The sequence below is a fragment of the Cucurbita moschata genome, unplaced genomic scaffold (assembly GCF_002738365.1).
Source record: "Cucurbita moschata cultivar Rifu unplaced genomic scaffold, Cmos_1.0 Cmo_Scf00013, whole genome shotgun sequence".
In the NCBI taxonomy this organism is placed as follows: Eukaryota; Viridiplantae; Streptophyta; class Magnoliopsida; order Cucurbitales; family Cucurbitaceae; genus Cucurbita; species Cucurbita moschata.
The window spans coordinates 3698553-3721238 of NW_019268529.1; the positions used below are offsets into that span (position 1 = coordinate 3698553).

The 22686-nt window shown below is 37.1% G+C and overlaps 4 protein-coding genes across 5 annotated transcripts; 2 read left to right on the top strand and 2 right to left on the bottom strand.

Annotated features, from left to right (window-relative positions):
* Window positions 1-1816: 1816 nt before the first annotated feature.
* Window positions 1817-6666, bottom strand: LOC111451334 (triosephosphate isomerase, chloroplastic-like). The gene is made up of 9 exons (XM_023091711.1): window positions 6344-6666; window positions 6159-6185; window positions 5231-5300; window positions 3791-3914; window positions 2887-2971; window positions 2667-2799; window positions 2379-2552; window positions 2186-2268; window positions 1817-2087 (listed from the first exon to the last, which is right to left on the bottom strand). The coding sequence occupies exons 1-9, from the start codon at window positions 6509-6511 to the stop codon at window positions 2031-2033; spliced, it is 921 nt and encodes a 306-aa protein (XP_022947479.1). The 5' UTR covers window positions 6512-6666; the 3' UTR covers window positions 1817-2030.
* A 1025-nt stretch (window positions 6667-7691) lies between these two features.
* On the bottom strand, window positions 7692-9412 carry LOC111451335 (transcription factor bHLH121-like). The gene is made up of 2 exons (XM_023091712.1): window positions 9396-9412; window positions 7692-8261 (listed from the first exon to the last, which is right to left on the bottom strand). The coding sequence occupies exon 2, from the start codon at window positions 8169-8171 to the stop codon at window positions 7788-7790; it is 384 nt and encodes a 127-aa protein (XP_022947480.1). The 5' UTR covers window positions 8172-8261; window positions 9396-9412; the 3' UTR covers window positions 7692-7787.
* Window positions 9413-11022: 1610 nt separating this feature from the next.
* Window positions 11023-14519, top strand: LOC111451332 (protein XAP5 CIRCADIAN TIMEKEEPER-like). 2 transcript variants are annotated; one of them, XM_023091709.1, is made up of 12 exons: window positions 11023-11310; window positions 11430-11495; window positions 11593-11657; window positions 11856-11965; window positions 12153-12231; window positions 12326-12402; window positions 12498-12559; window positions 12649-12780; window positions 12865-12918; window positions 13143-13208; window positions 14085-14159; window positions 14272-14519. In XM_023091709.1, exons 1-12 carry the CDS (start codon window positions 11140-11142, stop codon window positions 14320-14322), a joined length of 1008 nt encoding a protein of 335 aa, XP_022947477.1. In that variant the 5' UTR covers window positions 11023-11139; the 3' UTR covers window positions 14323-14519. The 2 variants fall into 2 exon arrangements, with proteins under 2 accessions (XP_022947477.1, XP_022947478.1); XM_023091710.1 differs by having other exon boundaries at window positions 11856-11959.
* Window positions 14520-15660: 1141 nt separating this feature from the next.
* On the top strand, window positions 15661-20039 carry LOC111451000 (translocon-associated protein subunit alpha-like). Its single transcript, XM_023091216.1, has 8 exons — window positions 15661-15832; window positions 16403-16567; window positions 16657-16707; window positions 17148-17236; window positions 18184-18261; window positions 18405-18608; window positions 19495-19566; window positions 19665-20039. The coding sequence occupies exons 1-8, from the start codon at window positions 15766-15768 to the stop codon at window positions 19713-19715; spliced, it is 777 nt and encodes a 258-aa protein (XP_022946984.1). The 5' UTR covers window positions 15661-15765; the 3' UTR covers window positions 19716-20039.
* Window positions 20040-22686: the final 2647 nt, after the last annotated feature.

Genomic DNA, 22686 nt, shown 5'->3' on the forward strand with positions numbered 1-22686 from the left:
TTTTTTTTTTTTTTTTTTTTTTTTTTTTTTTTTTTTTTTTTTTTTAATATAGAATTTTAAAAATGCCCTTTTAGGGTTGCATAAACATAATTACGAGAAAAAAGAAAAAAAGGTGAGTGGCACTTAGTGGATGGAGTCGGTTGGCATTAAAATAATGGATATGGTGTGAACATTTGAGTGGTTCATACAAACTTTTCTTCCCATTATTACACTTTTGGAAACAGAAATACCATAAATTTTGATTGAAATAATAGTTTTATTTTAGGTAGACTGTGATATAATTGCTACATTGCTTTTGATTTCTTTTTTTTTTTAATAATAATAATATCAAAAAATTCGACTAAATTAACAGTTTCATTTTAAATGCTTTTGGTCTTTTTGTATTCTTCCATTCAGAATCATATACAATAATCAAACACGGTAAACCCAAATTCATTTTATTTATTCTTTATACGATAATAAATCAAGCTTGGTAAGATTCGAATGCAAGTAGGTTAGGAGATAAAGCAAAACCAGAATGAGAGCAGCAGGAACCAAAATGGGAAGGTTCATGTTCATGGTGCCAGGGACCTCCTCATCGAGTCGACCCGAATGGCAGTTGCCGAAATCGGAAGTTGATCAGTCCACCCATGGAATATGAAGACATGAAGAAAACCAGCAAGATGGGCAACAAGAAAAGAACCAGCTGGAAACTGGCGGGTGTCCCAAACATTTGAGATTCTTCATTGCCCGTGTGCTGAGAGAACCAAAGCAACGCAATGACAATGCCAAAAATGGTGAGCAATTGTGGTGGTGGAGATGAAACAGACCCTAGGGTTTGTCCTGCCAATCCCTGGAGAGGCCCTCTCCTCTTTGGTTGTACCCACTCCATCTCTCTCTCTCTCGTCTCTCTCCTTCAGCCTCTTCCTTTCTCTCACTTGAAAGCTCTGCACTGCCATGAAATACAAAGAGAGGGAGATGGAATTGGCTTGTGTTGGTTTTGGGATATGTTCTTTGAGTGTTGCCTTGGCCAAAGGTATTATTGGTTTTGGGATATTTGCATTTATTAAGCAATAAGATCCTTTCATCTCAACTGACCTGTGTTTTATTCTCTTTGCCAAACTTTTTTCAACTATCTCTCGAGTTTCTAACAAATCTAAATACACCACCCAGAGTTAGAATGAAAGCAATTGAGATCTAGAAGGTGAAGAAACGAAAAATTGGAATCTAGCCTTTGATCTCCCTCTCCGGAGCTCAGGTTCTAACATGTCTTATATGAGATCCCACATCGATTGTGGAGGAGAATGAAACATTCTTTATAAGGGTGTAGAAACCTCCCTTAGCAAACACGTTTTAAAAACCTTGAGGGAGAAGCTTGAAAGGGAAAACCCAAAGAAGACTATATCCACTAGTGTTGAGCTTGGATTGTTACAAATGGTATCGGAGCCAGACATCGGGCAGTGTGCTAGGGAGGAAACTAAGCCCTGAAGGGGGTGGACACAAGGCAGTATGCGAGCAAGGACACTGAGCCAAAAAGGAGGGTGAATTAGGAGGTCCCACATCGATTGGAGAAGAAAACGAGTGCTAACAAGGACACTGGACCCAAAGGAGGTGGATTGTAAGATCCCATATCCGCTAGCATACACGTTTTAAAAATCTTGAGAAAACCCGAAAAGAAAAGCCCAAAGAGGACAATATCCGCTAGCAATGGACTTGTGCTCTAATCATGTATTTACATGATTGAGAAGATTGAGAAGATTGAGAAGGTTGTTCTTTCTATCTTATCCAAAATACCACTCAGGCTCAGCTTTCTATGAGATGTTAGGAAAGTTCAAAATAACCGAGATAGATTCAAGAACTCTTATTAAGGTATTCAAATTATTCTATAGCAAAGTAACCTCAGGAATACAACAAAAAGATAATATTTTCTAGCATTCACAGCAAGAACATGAACACGCTGAAAACTTGACAACCCCAAGGGGTGTTGCTATGGATACAAAACATTGCCACCCTTACCTCTCGTGCTTGACACCAGGAACTCCTAAAAGATTTCAAGCAGCGACTTTCTTGGCAGTTACAGAATTAACGATTGTTCCAAATTCGGGACCCTGCGATCGCAACATCGAACAGAAGTTGAGATGGGAACTTCAAGTGACATCTTCTAAATTTCATTCTTATAATTTGATAGGAGATGTTAGAAATGCACCTTCAACGAAGCACCTCCAACTAGAAATCCATCTATATCCTCTTTTTTGGCAAGCTCCGCACAATTACTTCCATTCACCGATCCTGACAATAATACCGATACTTAGACATATGAGCCGCTCAAGATTCAGATAAGTAAATTTATTTCTACAGCAGCTATAAGTTAACAGTAGTGCAATGGAGGCGGTAGTTACCTCCATAAATAATTCGTGTTTTAGATGCCACTTCTGGTGATACATTCTTCTTAAGCCAATCACGAACTGCTGCATGCACTTCCTGAGCTTGCTCGGGCGAAGCCACTTTGCCAGTCCCAATGGCCCATACTGGCTCATAAGCAATAACAATACCATCCCAACTCGGAACAGCATCTGCAGTGAATGGGAAATACTAAAGTTATACAGAGAACTCCAGCACTTTTCTGTTCTCAGATCTGTGACTATAGATCATCGATGTGAAGGAATAAGTGAGCTAGTAACACTTGCCTGCAAAAGCTTTCAATTGCCGAAAGCAAACATCGAAAGTTTTCCCAGCTTCCCTTTCCTCTAGTAATTCCCCAATGCAAGCCATTACTCCAAGACCCTCGCTCAAGGCATAGGCAGCCTTCTTTCCTATGAACTACAGTTGCCAAAGCATCAGTCAGCGTTGGAGAGAATCAGCTTGAACACTGATGTCTTGGGAACCACTCAATTTCATAACATTCACCTGGTCATCTTCACCAATGATATGTCTACGTTCCGAGTGCCCAAGGATAACCCACTTGCAGCCTAGATCTTTCAATTGTTCAACACTGCAGCACATACAAATTAATTTAAATAATGCAAAGATCTAACATATATTAGTAAGCGGAAAACTCAAAACACACATGAGACATTTTTTTTGAAAAATCCGCAGTATTGAGTTACAAAGGAAAAGACAAGTTTAACAGGCATCTGATCTTAAACAGAAAGTAGCTCAATCATGCACAATTGCTCTTCGAAAGCCTTCCCCGTAAAAGGTAAAAAAGCTCAAAAAGGAAAGCTAACAATTTAAATTAAATAAAATTATCGGCTTAAGCAAGGGTAACTTATAAACATCAAAGTCTCTTAGGGACTTGAATTTCTCAAACTCTTATTTTATATGTGTGTGTATATATACCCGTAAGTATCGAAGCCAACTTGCACACTTCGACTGTCCTCATGGAATGCTTGGTCCATGGTTGCCAAGATAACTCGTAAGCCATAAGGTATTAATCATAGGTAGATCGTCATCATGGCTTGAACTTACTCTCTCTAAGCCAACACAACTCTAAAATTTCAAGAAGTAATTTTTACAACACACAACAACTAAAAGCAGTTCAAATCATCAATAGAGCACTAGCATTATGGTGTTAAACATCATCAGTATCTCAGTTGCAGATCAATAAATAAGCAGACTACTTGAATTTTCCAACCTAAATTTTCACCCTCGTCAAATGGTGTAAAATCAAGAGTTTTGCATGGACTAAAAATATTTTTTCAGAGTACTTTACGTTCAAAATATAATCAACAAATATAGATGAATTAAGATAAATAAAAATTTATAGGTACTAAAAAATTAAAATGTCTCATCAAGGGCAAGCAAGATTAACCTGATTTCTCCGGTAAAAGCACCACCCTTGCTCACCCATGAATTTTGGGCAGAAATCTCAATCCTTGATGCCAACGAGCTCTTCACCTGATCAATATAAACAAAGGGAGGTGCTACAACAACATCTGCATTCCTCCGCCCACATCCAAATATCTTTTTTCAGAAGAATGTACTTGAAGAGTATAATAAAAAATGTGGAAAAAAAAAGAATACAAAAAATGTCATTCATCCTCATCAACCATTCAGATGTATTAATAAATTAATGTAAATATTAAATCACCAATCAAACCAAAAACTTAAGTTGATGAGTTATGGTAAATTCAATTATATCAACACTTGTGGGCTTGAAATTTTGTAGGAAGAGCCAACCAGTGAAACATAATATTAATAGGGGAGAAAATGACAATTTATGTAAAAGCCTAGCCAAGGGGAAAAAAAAAACGAAAAAACAAAACCCTAGCCACCTCCTCTCTCTGTAGTATGCAGATCAAAACCTCGCCACCGTCTCCTCTTCTTCTCCTTCCTTATACACACCATCGCCTCCCTTCTCCTATTTTTGTCCTTCTCTTTGCCGCCCACACCCGTCATGACAGCTACCAACTGCCCTGCCATGTATGGTCGCTCATATTGCCATCACACTGCACCATTGCCGCCATAACCATCGTTTGGAGGAGAAAACAGTTAGTTTTGTGGGGCTTGTTATTTTACTCCCATCTTGATTTTGGATGCAACATACCACTAATAGTCACCTATAAATGTAAATATAGTAACCGGAATACTAAAGTTGGAGGTTCGACATGCTAACCAACCAAGCTTAATTCTTTTTGGAAAGTGGGAATAGGACCCACATGTCTAAATTGTTATTGCGAAATCTCTAGATAATAGACCTTTCTATTAAAACTCAAACCGTTTTATTTTCTAAATCCGGTTAGATATGTATGCTCACCGAGGAACTATTTGGTTAAATTGGATGCCTTGCAAAATTTCTTTAGAAAGGTGTACCCAAGCATGATTTCACTAAAGTGTCTTTTAGCATCTATTCATGTATTTTAAACTATAAACTTTTAGTGTTAAGTGACATTTCCGACCGGTACGTATGCGAGAAGTCGGGTCGTTACATTTTGGGAGTTCAAACACAGGATGAGCAAAGAACCTTCTACTCTAATACAATATTAATTATATCAAAAGTCTAATGCTAACCCACTATCAAATTGATAGATGTCTTGATATGAGTGTTCTTAAAAAAGGAGGGGATGTAATAAAGTTAGGAACAGGCCGGTATCAAACGCCACCTTTGTTTTTTAGGAATTGCGTAATTGATTGCCAAGTGAATATGAGAGGGAAAAATTGCAACCTCAAACCTGACCTTTTTATTTTTTATAACAAGAACATATAATGAAACGGTGATAACAGGCATCCTCCAATATAAGACTTAACTTACCAACGTCATCTTCCAACTTTGCATTGTTCAAGTCTGCGACAAGCTTGGATATAGATTCCTTTGTACCATTCTGGAAATTAGAATAAAGAGGAAAGAATCAATATAAGTCGATCACAAATCAGAAATAATTAGTAGCAGGAAGAAAACTGACTTTATTTTGGGTACTATAATGGATCCAGTACATTTTAAAAACTTACAAACCGTAAACAACAAAGGGTTCCTAATGATCAAGTATTAGAAGACAGGAAAGTTTATGAAGATTTCAATCATTATAATTCAGAAGTGGCAGAAGAACCTTTGTATGATCTAAGAAGGGATAGCTTGAGCCTAACCAGTTTCAAACTTAAAGCATTTTGCCCATGAAAATGAAGTTATACATATTGGATGATGAAAGTCCCACGTTGACTAATTTAAGAAATGATCATGGGTTTATAATCAAAGAATACTCTCTCCATTGGTATGAGGCCTTTTGGGGAAGCCCAAAACAAAGCCATGAGAGCTTATGCTCAAAGTGGACAATATCATACCATTGTGGAGAGTCGTGTCCAACTAACAATACAGACAAAAGAATGTGGTCTATTTATCTAAATGCTTTATCTATTTCAAATGATTTGTACATATTTGCCTTTAGTAGCTAACAAGAGGTTCATACAAATCCAACTAAACCAATTAATAGTTGATAAATAAATGAAAATCAACCACATTCTCATCGCGAGTTGTTACCGAAAAGCAAAGTTCTAGAAACATGGTGAAAAGACTTATGTTTTATACGGATGCTCGAGAGATTGTGGACAGAACAGAAAAATAGAATGATTTGAAGAAAAATCATAGGATGCACGTATGCCGTACATAAGAATTTTTTTGCTTGACATATAACCATCCACCACAGATCTTTAGCAATAAGATTATCGATAATGAAGATACTTACGCATTTCCAGTTTCCACCAACGAAGAACTGCAAATACAACAAAGAATGATAATAATTAGAAATTAGAAATAAGCAAAAAGTTTCCTCGTAGCTTCTCGTCCTCTTACACGAATCTGAAATTCTTCAGGGAGCCGAAACGATTCAAGCGCCGAACGCGAATAAACTAATGAAAAAAGGTTCAATACCTTTCCGGAGCCGGCCATGGTAACAACGCCACGGGAGCCTTTCCTTGAGGATGCAAGGCGGATTTGTGAGCGAACGTTTTGCAATAGAGTCTGAGAAATGTCGGAGTTGGAACCTGACAATCGGACAGCTGAGAGTTGAGATGCAAGAGAAGTAGACACCACCGCCATGGCCGAGCTTAGCTAGGGATACCTTCGAGGCTCTGGTAAATATCAGGCTTCGTTCGGAGTTATATTTGGCGCACGCTCCGGCTCTCCTCCGCCGCTTGATCGGGATTAGGTGAGTGTGAGTCAATAAAGTGGATGTGGGAAGCGCGTGTCGTCACTCTCCAGGTACCCACAGACAAACTTCTGTACGTCAAATAATAATTTTTTGTTTAAAATTAAATATGGTTTTTATTTTTTCTAAAAAAGTGTAAATAAAATTAAAAGTTTGAGTAATTAATTAAATTGAAAGTTTGAAGTTATAATTAGCTTCAAATATTATTTGAACCTTGCCGCTGTTTCTAGGACCGCCCGACGCCTCACATGCACATGTACCTACGTAGTGTAGTATCAGTGGCACATTCAACATAGCGTTCAAACTCACGTGTCTTCCAAAATAAAGGGTCTTTGAGCATTCTGCATACAATTAGCCAGCCTTGCAGCAACAAAAGGATTAGACGTCCTCCCATGCTACAATTCCCTACAGCCCGAACTCGATGCCACATTAGGTTACGGAGTTGGACGATAATATCTCCTCCACATCCCAAAGCGCACTGCCCTTAGTAATTCAAGCCAACCCACATTACTGACTGACAGCGTTACTTCAAAACATTCATTTTGTCACCGTAACCGACACTAATATCAATTCATAGCATAACTAAGTGGATAAGATATCGATTATTTCAACATTTCTCGAACACGAAAACTCAGCTCCTCTAAATCTTCGTTACACAACGCTGCTAGATAAAGACCAAGAAGATTTCAAGCCATACATAGAGGGCTCCACAACTCTCTATGTCCCGTGAACCAATTGAAATATATCTGGTATTGGGCACTCTTGATTTGAATGCCTTTCCACCTTTCATTCAAGACCTTCAAACTTCTTGATAGCTGCAGCATTAATGGCCTCACCCCCTCGACCAAGCTCGAGACCGACAACTCTCGTCCCGTGATTCCAAAATTTTGAACATAATCCCTCGTGATATCGTGCATGTATCCATTCACCTCTACATAATATCAGAGTCATTTCCTTCTGACACCAAATATCATCTATCATACATCAACAACGACATCAGCTAATTAAGGGGTTGATCATGAGTTTGTAAGTAAGTAAGAAAATACTTCTCTATTGGTACGAGACCTTTTAGGAAAACTAAAAGTAAAACCACGAGAGCTTATACTCAAAGCGAACAATATCATACCATCTGGGGCGAATCTGAACTTTTATGTGTTTCCACATATATCAAGTAGTTTTTCGTCCATTAAGTGTGCTACTGAACGAATTAGCCTCTAAACTACGAGATAAAGAACATTCACTTGAAGAACTCTCCTCTAGTTCTACTTCTGATGGATTATTTTCGTTCCTGTTCGTGTCGTTCGAGAACGACGAATCATGGTTGCTTGGATGAACGAAAGGCGGTGCATTTCGGGAGGACTGCTGCTCAGCCATGGAATTAGGAGCTATGTATTGGACGAACGGGGAACATGGGTTTGCTATCACTCCAGGATTTTGATTGCCGAAGAACATGTAAGGCTGCGAGGTTGGATGTAGAGGAAATGGCCCTGGTGGCATTGGCATTGGAAATGGAAAGGGAGCAGGGGCCATGACAATAGAGTTAGTAGCCATGAGTCTTTGCTGATATTGAGAATTGAGATTCTCAATATCAGATTTGAGTGAGGCCTTCTCTTCTCTTAGATCATTCTTTTCCTGGGCTAGCTGCAAGTGAACCAAAGTGCATGATGAACTAATATTAACTTCTTGGAGTAATATAATCGTCGCTAGCACATATTGTCCGTTTTGGCCTATTACGTACTACTGTCAGCCTCACAGTTTTAAAACACGTATGTTCTAGAGAGGTTTCCATACCTTTATAAGGAATGTTTTGTTCTCCTCTCCAACTGATGTGGGATATCACAATCCACCCCTCTTGGAGGACAGCATCCTTGCTGGCATATCGCTCCGTGTCTGGCTTTGATACCATTTGTAACAGCCCAAGCCCACCGCTAACAGATATTGTCCGCTTTGGACAGTTACATATTGTTGTCAGCCTCACAGTTTTAAAATGCATCTGTTAGGGAGAGGTTTCCACACCCTTATAAGGAATGTTTCGTTCTCCTCTCCAACCAACGTGGGATCTCACAATCTGCCCCCCTTAGAGGCCCAGTGTCCTGGATGGCACACCGCTCGGTGTCTGGCTCTGATATCATTTGTAACAGTCCAAGCTCATCGCTATCAGATATTGTTCGTTTTGGTCCGTTACGTATTGTCGTTAGCTTCACGGTTTTAAAACATGTCAGTTAGGGAGAGGTTTCCACACCCTTATAAGGAATGTTTCGTTCTCCTCTCTAACCGATGAGGGATCTCATAATCCACCCTGCATGGAGGCCCAACATTCTCGCTGGCACTATGTTCGATGTCTGGCTCTGATACGATTTGTAACAGCCCAAGCCCACCGCTAGCATGTAATGTCCACTTTGGGCCCTTACGTATCATTGTCAGCCTCACGGTTTTAAAACGCGTTTCTTAGGGAGAGGTTTCCAAACATTTATAAGAAATGTTTCGTTCTCCTCTTCAACCGTTGTAAGATCTCACAATCCACCCCGTTGGGGGCCCAGCATCCTGGTTGGCACACTGCTCAGTGTATGGCTCTAATACCATTGTATCAGCCCAACCCACCACTAGCATATATTGTCCGCTTTGGCTCGTTACGTATCATTGTCAACCTCACAGTTTTAAAATGTGTCTGATAGAGAGAGGTTTCCACACTCTTATAAGAAATGTTTCGTTTTCCGGACGTGGAATCTCACATCTAGTCTTGTTAGTATGCACATAAAAGTAAATCTATATCACCTCACGCGATTCTTCTATTAAAGGTGACACAAGTGTCGAACAAATGGTGTATTTGTTCGAGGGCTCTAGAGAAGGAATCAAGTCTCGATTAAGGGGAGGTTGTTCGACGGCTATATACGCCTCAAAAGAGGCTCTTATGGTGTGCTTTGTTCGAGGGGAGGATGGTTGGGAGAGAAGTCCCGTATTAGCCACTTATAAACCCATCATCATTCCCTAAATTAGCCAACGTGGGACTTTTTTTTTTCATCCAACATCTCCCCTCGAACAAAGTACAATGGCTTTCCACAATGGTATGATACCATGTTAGGAATCACGGATCTCCACCGTGGTATGATATTGTCCACTTTGAGCATAAGCTCTCATGGCTTTGTTTTGGGCTTCCCCAAGGCCTCGTACCAATGAAGTTAGTATTCCTCACTTATAAACTCAAGATCATTCCCTAGACTATTCCCTAAACTAGTCGACGTGGGACTTTTCTTCTTCATCCAACCGACAATATCATATGTGGAGGTCGTGGTTCCTAGCCGTGCTCAATGGAGTGATCGATACATCGGAAAAACAAAAGGAATTTGAAATGGCGGATTCTAGAACAGACCTGGAACTGGATTGGGAGCGATTTGGGTGCCCTGAAAGCTCAATGGAGGGTGTGACTGGATTCGGAATTGGAGCGTCGCGTCGTTGATCCATGGCTGCCGGAGACATCCACCGGTCCTAAGTTCCGTCGGGACTAACGGTTTGACGACGTGTCTGTAGTTCTTTCAGAATTCAGATGCATCTTCGATGCAAAACACTGTGGATAAGATGTCGGCCAGTGGAAAGTTCAAACTAATGATGAGAGATGGAAACGTAAATATATTTTTGTTTTTATGTTCGGTCGAAAACTTATTTAAGTTTTTACTTTAATTTTTTTTTATTGTAATAATAGATTTAGAATATAAAAGACTAAATTAGTAAAAGTATTATTTTTTATTATAAAATATTTTATTTTAAAAATACCCACACATGGACTTGGAAGCAAGCTACAACTACCTTCAATCAATGAATGAATGAAAATAAAGCGCTTCTCGAGGAATAGAAAGTCAGAAAGACTGTGTTGGTTGTAAGAGATGTGAATCTATCTGTCCGACAGATTTCTTAAGTGTTCGCGTTTATATATGGCATGAAACAACTCGACGCATGGGTCTAGCTTATTGATACGTTCTCGAAAAGCCCTCTTGAATCCATTTGATTTCTTTTTTACCGACAAAAACTCGTGCTCGAAAATAAATAAATATATATATACACGTATAATTAAGGAATAATAAAAAAGTATTGTATTTAAAAAAATTGAAAATAAAATAAATAGTTAACCATTTTGTTTTATTTTTTTTAGTTTGTTATTTTATTATTTCTCATCTTAAACAAATCGTTTGATAAAAGCATCCTAAATTATTAATAATTTTAGTAAATTGAGATTAATTACAATATTTAAAAATGGTAGACACTAAATTATAATTAAAAATATATATAATTTATTTATTTTTTAATTTCATAAATATTGGACGAATTTTATGATATTTCTATCTACAAAATTAAATTAATTACAATATTTAAAAATGATGGTTTAACTCAAACGGATTCGAAATTCAATAAAATTCCGGATTAACGCTTTATTGCTCCACCTTCGATCCATTCCGAAAGGCGGCAACTCGGGACCGCGTGACGCAGAGCGCGCCGGCGACGACTGTAGAAAGATCGGAAGAAGATGTCGGGCATGGGAGATGGATACGTCGGCACTGCCCAAGACGCCGTCAGGATTCGAAGACTCGAGAAGCAGAGGGAAGCCGAGCGCCGGAAAATCCAGGAGCTCAAGGCCAAGACTGCCTCCGACAAAGGCCAGCCTGGTCTCCTTCAATTTGGCTCCAGTACCTCTGAGGTTCTTATTAAATTTTAATTTCTCTGGCTTACATCGTTTACGAATTTCGACGGTGGATTTTGCCACCAGATATTTAGGTCTTGTGTTGAAATTTTGTTTAATTCTTGGACGTATTTCAGATTCTTGAAACAGCATTCAAGAAGGAAACTGTTGGTCTGGTGACGAGAGAAGAGTATGTTGAGAAGGTAAAGAAAGAAAATATGATATGAACACTTTTCCTGTTACTGTTGATAAAAGCATATGTAAATTGTAAGCCGTTTGTTTTTGTTGATTTAACCATAGAGAGTGAACATTCGAAACAAATTTGAGGAGGAGGAGAAGGAGAAACTTCAAAAGCTACAACGAGAGTGAGTTTTCTCATTGTCTTCTTCTAATTAGGGCGTTGTTAATAGATTTATAAGTAAGGAATACATCTCCATTGGCCTTTTGGGGAAACCAAAAGCAAAACCATGAGATCTTATGCTCAAAGTGGACAATATCATACTGTTCTAGAGAATCGTGATTTCTAACGTTCCCTTCATTGTTTTTTATTTCCCTGTCTTCAGGGAAGAGGAACTCCAATTGCAAAAACGGAGGAAAAGGAAAATAAGGGGGAATTCACGTTTGTCTTTCTCTGATGATTTTGAGAATGGAAGCGATGAGGACGATGATAATAGTAAGCATTTTTCTTGTTCTATCTGAAATATATTTCATTTTTGTACGACGAGACTTATGTAGTATAGAACTCATACCAGTTTGACGTAATAGTTTGAAGGAAATCGACTTCTCGTGTCGGTGTCAAGATGTTGTAACCTATTAGCCATGACCACTTAATAATCCAAACTTGTGCTTGTGCTTCATAGAAAATTTGGAGCCAAGGAAGCTTGGGCGTGATAAACTTGGGAAAGATCCTACAGTGGAGACTAGCTTTTTGCCTGATAGGTGTGGCATCCTTCTTTCTCTTACTCTCCCTACATCTTATATATATTTTTGGGACTAATGTTTTAGCTTAGGGGGATTGAGGATTCTATTACAGTGAGCGGGAAGCTGAGGAGCAAGCTGAGCGTGAAAGGCTTAAGAAACAGTGGCTTCGGGAGCAGGAGCAAATTCGAAGTAATTTTATATTTGAGCCCTGTATAGATTTCATGGTTGCATATTAGATGATATGGTACCGAACGAAGTAATTAAATCTTTCCCTTGTGTCGCAGGCGAGCCACTTCAAATTACTTACAGTTATTGGGATGGAACTGGGCATAGACGAGTCATTCAGGTTATTAATGATCAACCAGAAATAATCCTGTTTTCGTATCGCTTCATGAGCTCATTTGAGCCTTGTATTTGTTTTTTGTTTTCTTTTAGGCACGAAAAGGTGATAGAATTGGAGAGTTTCTGCGGGCTGTACAGCAGCAACTCGCTCCTGAGTTTCGGGAGATAAGGACTACCTCGGTAGAGAATTTGCTCTATGTGAAGGAGGATCTTATAATACCACACGTAATAGAACTCGAAATCATTATGATGTTGTTTTTGGTCTTTGCTTCTCGGTGAGTGTGCTGAGTTTTTTGTTCTATTGTGCAGCAACATAGCTTCTATGAGCTTATTGTGAACAAGGCTAGAGGCAAAAGTGGCCCGGTAAGGCTTCTTTAGGCATTTTTTGGAAATTGTAGTTCGTGTTCGTGTTCGCTTAATGCATTTTTTGGAAGTTTCCATGAGAGTAATCATTCCAGAATTTGTTGTGTACTGCCTCTGATTTAGATTTCAGGTTTATTGATAGATCTTATTGAGAACAACTTTGTTATTTTTAATGAACTATGACTACCCTGTTGTCATGTACTTGCAATTCTTTTGATTCTCAGCTTTTCCACTTTGACGTACATGAGGATGTTCGGACAACTGCTGATGCAACAATCGAGAAGGATGAGGTATATGTTTTAAATTTATTTTACGTATGCATTCTTATTATGATTGCTCGACAATGTAAGTTCATTGAAGTTTGTGGAAGCAGAGAGTAGCTTTATACATGTCTTATCAAATTCAGTGGTATCTTATGAGCATTTGATAATATGCGGTTTCCATGTATGTTATTTCCCCTCTCATTGGCAAAATTTAATCAAATGCACGTTGGAATGATAAAAGTCTAGCAAGAAGCGTTAATGTAGCAGCTCAAGCCCACCGCTAGCAGATATTGTCCTCTTTGGGCTTTTTCTTACGGGCGTCCTTTCGAGGTTTTAAAACGAGTCTGCTAGGGAGAGATTTCCACGCGCTTATAAGGAATGCTTTGTTCCCCTCTCTAACTGATATGAGATCTCCCAGTTAACTTAGTAAGTCTTGCAAGAAGCGTTAATGTAATTGCTCAAGCCCACCGCTAGCAGATATTGTTCTCTTTGGGCTTTTCCTTACAGGCACCTCTTCAAGGTTTTAAAACGAGTATGCTAGGGAGAGATTTCTACACCCTTATAAGGAATGCTTCGTTCCCTCTTCAACTGACGTGGGATCTCCCAGTTTACTTAGCAAGTCTAGCAAGAAGCGCTAATGTAACAGTTCAAGCTCATCGCTAGCAGATATTGTCCTTTTTAGGTTTTCTCTCGAAGTTTTAAAATGAGTCCGATAGGGAAAATTCCATACCCTTATAAGGAATGCTTCGTTCCCCTCTCCAACCGATATAGGATCTTCCAGTTAACTTAGTTTAGGAAGATACCTCTTCACAAGTTATGTTCTTGATCACAAGTTATGTTCTTGATGATACTATTACATCATTTTCTAAACTCATCATTTGTTTTTGTTTTATTTTCTGACAGTCTCATGCTGGGAAAGTTGTTGAGAGGCACTGGTACGAGAAGAATAAGCATATCTTTCCTGCTTCAAGATGGGAGGTAAGCTTCTTATCTCTTGTTCTGCTTGTAACCTTGTTCATGTGACGACTCGCCTTGTTTGGTAATTCCACAAACTTTAATCCACGGGGATCGATTTACCTGTTCGTTGCAGATATACGATCCAACCAAGAAATGGGAGCGGTACACCATCCACGGGGATTGATTCTATGACATACAGCACGGGTAGTATGGTTTATGCCTTGAATCCTCAGTTTTTTTCTTACCTCTGCCATATTATGCACGCTTGAGTATGTTTGAAATAAGGAATTTGAAATTAACTGACAGATGATATCAAGCCCTTTTTTCATGGTATCCGTTTTCTTTTCTTGTTGTGAATGGGATGTGTATTGTGTTATTTAAGCATTTGGCTTGTAGCATTGAGATATCATATTGTTCTCTTTAGAAAGCTGTTTAGTTTGGGGTCGAATGAGCTTAGGTTGTCGTTAGATCGACTTGCCTCTCGTTGAACTTCAAATTGTTTGAAATGTTATTTTTATGGAAGAATGAGAGGCAGGGCAACAATACGAGTAATTGTCTTTATATTACATTTTTTATTAGGTGTAATTTTAAATTAGATAAATAATTTATAGAGTTGAAATAAACGATATGACTGTGCTCGGATTCAAATTGGAGACCTTTACTGTGTTAGACGGTTCGAATTGTTATTTCTATGGAAGGACGAGAGGCAAGGCAATAATACGAGTAATTGTATTTATATTAGATCTCTGATTAGGTGTAATTTTGAATTAGATAAATAATTTATAGAGTTGAAATAAAAGCTATGGCTTTGCTCAGATTGGAATCGGAGATCTATAGTGCGTTAGATTGTTATTTCTATGGAAGGACGAGAGGCGCGCAATACGAGTCATTGCTATGTTTATACAAGATTTTTTAGACAAATAGTTTATAAAATATATATATATTTGGTAAAAGAATTTAGATTTACGAATTAAATATTCTAATATTTAGAAGGAGAATTCCATTTATTGTGTAATATTTCCTTTATTAATATTTAAAAAATCAAATTAAAATTGTATCTATTTTTTATTTTTATTTTGTTCACGTCTACACTATTTTCTTTTATTTATTAGTCTACACTATTTTCTTTTATTTATTAGTCTACACTATTTTTTTATTTATTAGTCTACACTATTTTCTTTTATTTATTAGAGAAGGTTTTGTCGAACAGATTTTAAAATACATTAATTTGAATATAATTCACTGTTCGATATAAAAAGTACAACATACCATGAGTTTAATTTTTATTTTTAAATATAATTTTTTTTAGTAAAATATAAAAAATAGATCAACTTGAATATTATTTAACGGATTTCGATATAAAAAGTAACTGTTACGACTTTAATTTTTATTTTTAAATATAACTTATTTGGAGTAAAATATAAAAGATGTATATATATATATATATATATTTATTTATTTATTTAGTGAGGTGCAAAATTGAAGGTAAATTTTATAATTTAGGAGTGAATTTACTGATATGGCCAAAGCGATTTGACCCGAGAACCTAAGATAATCCATGCGTTGTTCACTGATTTTCTTTCTCAAGCAACGCACCTACCCACAGTAGTATCCGGAGCTCTCAATCATGGCGTCGAAGGCCTACAGGATTTTCTTTTTTGCACTCCTTCTCCTTGCGTCGCCTTTTCTCCAAGGTTTTGCCTCCTTGATTCTGTATCTAGATTTTTTTTTTCTTTCTGCTGTGCATATGTTTAAGCTGTTATCTTTATAGATTTAATCCAATTTAGATTTTGCATGCGCGGTTATTGTTTCAATTTTCCATTTTTATCGAGAGCCGGTTCGATTCATGTATATCGAGAGACGATTTTCTGTTGGATTTGTGCGCGTTAGATTTTCTAAATTCCAGCTATAATTTTCGCGGTGATTTCTTTTTTTCGACATTTATATGCTGTTCGATTGTCTCTCTGGTGCTTTTCGACTCTCATTCTAGCTGATTTCAGTTCGAAAACTTCCCCTTTGAACGGATGCACAAAAAGGATTGGGCAGCGTTTTTAGCGTGTACATATTAACCGTATAAATTAAGCTCGATCTTTGGGTTCGTTTAGGGACTTTGACACGCGAGATTCAAACGTTTTCGTTCTGATTAAAAGCTGTTTTAGTTCTTTCGTTGAAAGTTGTTATCCATCTTCCACAATGTGCTGAACTTTTATGTATAATTTTGTTCTACTTAGGTTATATGTATTTCGTTTTTTCATTTCCTATAGTTGTTAGATGTCAATCGGATGCGAGTGTGGAATCTGAAGAGGCCGTTAAAGATATCACTGACTTGGGGACTGTTGGGGAGGATGAGCAAGATTTTGGTGACGGGAGCTTTAGCCCGGCTCCAGGGGTTGATACCGTGTGTGTTTTCCCCAAAAATAGCGCACGTAGTGAGTATTCCATTTAAGTTGAACAGAAAAATATTATTCTGGATACGATGTAAAATAGTGTAATCAATCTATAAGTTCCCCAATTGCAGTTGTGGTGGCAGGAGAAGAGGCCGAGTTATTAGCAGGAGTGAAAAATGATGGTAATTGACCCTTAATTATCAACTAATTATGCTATATTGTTAATATTTCTGTTTATAATCAGCAATAGATGGCATTTTTATAGTTCATTTGGTGCCTTATGTGGTTTTAATGATAGTTAATCCATGCTGTCTTGTCTCCTCAGCAATGCAAGATTTCCAGTTTGAGTTTCTTTCTGTTTTTCCAATTTCTGCAGTGTTTAATCTTTTTATTTGTAATTGTGAGGCTTACTAGGGCTTGGGTGCACAAAAAACATTGAGGTTGCCCTTTTACCTCAAGCTGCAATTTAAGAACTTTTTCTTGAAAGGATTGTTTAAAATGTCCTTCATGTATTCTCCATGATGGAGTTACTGCTGTTCTTCCATATATTTTTTTTCCTTTTCCAGTTGCTGCTAGTTGTTTGATATGTTTCTTACTTCATTTATTTTTTATGGAAAAACAGGGGATTCTAGCTTGAATGTCATTGCAATTAAAGCCAGTGTTCATTACACTTTCGATCACCGAGTACTAATTCAAAATCTTACTGCACAGGTAATGTGAAAGCATGGTTAATGTATATGTGCGCTTTTCATCAACTCACTGAATAGCCTTTATCTGGTCTGCTATCTGCAAGCATGATTTTGTGCCAATAAAATTCCAGAACTTTTACTCACTGGGCTTAAGTATTCGTGATATAGCAGTCATTTCACTTATGTTGTATATTAGGGGGGTGAATTCTTGATTGAGTTAAAGCTGTGAGATATGAACCAAACTCTGGAAGCATGGCCTTTCTCATCTCTTGGAGCTTTGTGCCTGCTTTAGCTTATTAGAATCCATAATATAAATCACCTTTCTTGAGCCACAAGCTTAGGAGGAGATAGTATTGCTGTTCGACCTTATTAACATACATTAACAGTAATTACCTGCCACATATACTCGATACAAGAAATGGCCACTAGATAAACTAAAAGAAGTGCACAGGTTAAGGCCAAGAAAAGAGGAGGCACTACAATCAGGTTAAGATACTGCATTGATTCTTGTAGCTGAACTTGTGTTGCATTCTTTTATGTAGTCCTTTCTACGTAGATAATCACAGAAATAGTAGAAAATTTGTAATAGAGATGTAGAGAACGTGTGGAATTTGAAGATATAGTTTTCTGTTTCCTCTTGGATTTCTGTTAATTTCTTATTTTGTGATTATGAGCTCTTCATGATTTTTGCGAATTCTATTGTAGGTGTGTTTGGTCTCCTTAACATAGTTGTTAATCGTTTACAAAGGGATACTTAATCTCACACTATAATTTTGGTTTTTTCGTGAAGTCCTTTTTTGCACATAACTTGAGTTCTTTATTCTAAAAAAAGTAAAAACGAAAGGTCTTATTTATTTGTTCTAAGCTTTCTTATGTGCCTGTATGTACATATTGCTTTCTACAGCGTTTTGATTTTAGTTGATTACCTTCTATTATTTTCTTACATTTATGTTCTTGTTTTGGTTGCAGCCTTTTAATAATGCATCAGTACCAGCATCCTCACAAGCAACTTTCCCATACTTTTTTGCTGTCAGCAAATATCTTCAGGTCTTTGTGTTGCTGTGATGGTCTTCTACATTGAAATTTGATGTGTTGTTTTCAAAGTTATTTTTCTTTGGTCTGTGTGTTTTTGAACTTCAAGCACGCATGCCCTAAAAATAGCTAAAAAGGCATTTCTTCTCTTTGTGCAGCCTGGGAATTTTGATCTTGTTGGAACCATCATTTATGAGATGGATCAGCATCCATATCAGAGTACATTTTTCAATGGTACCATTGAAGTTGCTGAAGCCAGTGGTTTTCTCAGCATTGAATCTGTATTTCTCGTTACCCTTGGAATTGCACTAATGGTGTTGCTTGGCTTATGGATTCACGGTCAAATACAGAATCTTTCCAAGGTACACATCTGCTGAATCTAAATTTTAGGATTTTTTTTCTACTTTTGAGCAGCAAACTCTGAATATCAGTGTTGAAGATTCATATGCAGCGTGCCTGTGGATGAATTATGTTTAACCGTAAAAAAGGATTCAACTAGCTGAGTGTTTAAAAAATCTGCTTACAAATTTATAGATTGATTGGGTAATTCCCCTCGCCCAAGGTTCTATTTCTTATCATCTTTTTTCTGTATTGTTTTGGTCAATCAAATCTTCTCAATTTCCTATCAAGGTTGATTTTTAACAGGTATATTTTCACTAAAATTATTGCATTTATTTTGCTTGGGAAAAATTTGCATCTATTTAGCAATAAGTTTATATAATAGATTTTGAGAAGAATCATTGGCTAACAGATGACCATTGTCTCACACCATTGGTTTCTTTCCTCTACAGCAAAACTGGACGTGGTTTTTGTACTTGTGCGTTTTAATTTGTTTTAGCTCCTTGACTAATTGTAATTTCTGTCCTTTTTTTAAAAGGTAATAGTTGTTGCAGATTGGAATGGATTTTTGTGATTTCGTTGGTTTAGGTTGCGAGGACTTCTCATCTCTTCACTTTGTAATTATTCCCTTTCATTGGTGAAAACGATCTCGTTAAAATCAAATAAATAGGAAAACTCTTGTATTTCCTTTTCTTTTCTTTTCTATTTTTTTAGTAGAACTGTTATATTTTTTTATTTATTTATTGGAAATTAGATTGGAATTCTGAATTTCTTACCCTCATGATCATGAGTTGATGGCTATTGACTGTTCTATTGCTTCAACATTTAACATTCTCTATTTAGCTTTTTGACTTTACCCCGCGCGCCCATATTAAGAAGCTATCTTACAATGCTCTTTTATTTGGTTAGAAAACCAAGAGGGCTCCTAAGGTTGAAGTTGGAACCAAGGCTTCAGATGCATCATTAGACGAATGGCTTGAGGTAAGTTCATTGACTTGTAATTAAATTTGATTAGAATTTTAAAGTCGTTTCATCTCACTGCTGACTGAGACTGATATATTCCTCTCTTTGATATGCAGGGCACTGCATATTCTCAGTCATCGTCAAACAAATTAAAGAAAAAGAAGTAAATCACTCATCTTGTCTGCCTCTCCTTTTCTTCGCTAGACACGTACCACATAATACGCACTCTTGTCACTCACACTTAGGCATCTGAATTGTATAAGAGGCGCATCGTGATACCAGATTTTTGGAAAATAGGCCAGTTTAGACTTTGGAGAAGAGTTATTCAAATTTGAACTGACGCAGATATGATATGAATAGCCACGATAGAGATTTTTTAATTTAATCCAATTTTTTTTTACCATATTCTTTTTTGTTTGACGGCATTATGGTGTGTGGAATTCGAATTTATGTACATATCCACTAAGCTATCCTCACCTTGACTTTCTTGACGTTACTTGTTGATATCTAATTTTCCTTTTGATAGGATTGCAAGGTCTGAGTACCTTCTAAAAATGCATTTAGTGCTCCAATCATCACTAGTTTTATTTGTTCTTTTTATCCCTTTTTAGAAGAATTTACTTGTTATATTTTGTTGATATCCATGGTACCCAGCCAGCTTCCGAGAACCATTGGTTGTCAAGAGAACTCATATTAGATTGATGACCACCCTAACTTAATTCACTTATTTTATGTCTTTTATTAATTACAGAGTTATTTCTGACCATTATTATGCTTAATATAGGGCTTGATTATTCATTATAGGCTTTGAATTTTCAAGAAATAAACACCAAAAAGATGCACAGGTAAAGTGGTTGATTTCTAGCAATATTCATCCAATTGAACTCCCACTATACCTATTGAAGAATCATTGATAAACTTTTAGTGCCTAAAGGGTAGCATGTGGGATTTGACCTTTGTTGTATCTGTTAATACCTTCTGGTGTTACTTTTTAATTCTTTGAGCTGTCAAATCACATGAAACCAAACCAATTATGCAGTTGTAGGTAGGTCGGTTGTGCTGTTATTACCATAATTGTATTATTTTCTTCCCTTTTTCATGTGGGGTGGTGGTGGTGGTGGTGGTTTCCTTTGGTTCACGTTTCTTCGTTTCCAAAATTTACTACACCAATCTGTCAAACATAGCAGTTGATGTGCAATTCATTAAAGTTCCCTTTTGCCTTCTGCCTTGCTTCAAACTTTGTTCTTATTCCGACCTCCTCGTTTGAATGCCAAAACTTTTTGCCTCTATTAGTAGTTAAAATCTAGGTGCACTTTCCATTAAAGTTCTTGATTCCATGTGTTATGGAGATGCGGTTGGATGATGCCAAATAATAATCAGTGATTGTGATTTTCTTTTTAATTATGTTCTACCCTCCCTGATATATTGTTTCTAATAATATATTTGCTATTATTGTTAATATTTATTTAAATGTTCACGGTCTACTTTCGACTTTATGGTCGAAAGCATATCTAGATAGATACTTGAAATTCTTTTACTGTTCGTGAACTTAATTGTATTTTTCTATTAAATGATGCATTGTTTTTAATATTACTACTGTGCAAGCAGCAAGTGAAGGTAGTACAATTACTTTCATATTACGGTAATATTAGAATTTTACTCGATGGGGACATTGAGTGCATGAGTGTATGTTAAGTACAATATCCACATGTCATGTCTACGTACTTTTTACCATGCTTGAATGTCCTAGTGCATTGTCTGTATGCATGCTATACTGGAAATAGCAGGCTCATGATTGTAATATATCATAAATCGGCTTATGGTTTAACTACAAGTTTATAACGTAAATGAAGATCAGAGGTAGACCCAGTCAATAACCACAATTCCAATTATAATCAAGAGGCCTTCTCCCCGTTCAACACTACCACACCAAAGCTGTAAACATCTTTCTTTTCAGTAGGAATACCCGAATAAAGATACTTAGGTGCAAGATATCTCGTTGTTCCTGTCGATATAGTAGCTTCTCGTGTATTCGAACAGTGTTCATAAACTTCTACCAGACCTAAATCCTCAAATCCTCAAGCTTAGCATTGAACTCTACGTATCACATCCATCAATTTTTTTTTCTAAAAATCTAAATATTATAGAGTTGGAAAATTGATCCATACAAAATTTGTTATTGATATGAAACTCATTAAATGTTCAGATCTTCACCCTCGCACTTGTATACTTGTAATACAATAAGAAGTTAACAGCTGGACTCCCACAAGTGTTGATAAGGTGTCACGTTGAAATTAAAATCCATTAGGAAAAGTGGCTTGAGATCCATCAAACCTCCAACTTTGGAGGCTTTTCATTAATAGAATAGCCTTTCATTTAAGCCTTGGTAGTAAATAGGGCTGAAAGTTAGCTAAGTCTGCACAAGCTTTGAACGTGCTTGAGGACTGTTGTGTACCACAATTGGTTGATCTGAATGATTTTGTTCATTGATGAATGATGCTGTTAATGAAATGCCTCAAGTATTTGTTTGGGGTCGATCATGCCCACGCTAAAAATGAACTACATAGAGTAATGTCAATGTTCGTAAATGTGAGATCCCACATTGGTTGGAGAGGGGAACGAAGCATCCTTAGAAGGGTGTGGAAACCTCTTCCTAGTAGATGCATTTTAAAATCGTGAGGCCAACGACGATACGTAATGAGCCAAAACAGACAATATCTACTAATAGTGAGCTTAGGCTATTACAAATGATATTAGAACCAGACATTGAGTAGTGTGCCAACAAAGACGTTGGGCCCCAAGGGAAATGGTGAGATCCCACATCGATTGGAGCGGTGAAAGAGCATTTCTTATAAGGGTGTGGAAACTTTTCCCCCCAATAGATGCGTTTTAAAATCGTGACGGCGATACCTAATGAGCCAAAGCGGACAATATTTGCTAGCAATGGACTTGAACGGTTACAGTAAAGTTGTATGAAGTAGTTTGAGTACACAATTAAGAACAGTACCAGATTGATTGTCATAATCACGGAGATACAGTTCATCATTTCTATGCGATGTTATTAATTTAAGCTCAAATTAGAAGGATCGTAAGGTTGAAATTAATGAAGCTTTCATTTTTCCAAGATGTGAGGTTAAT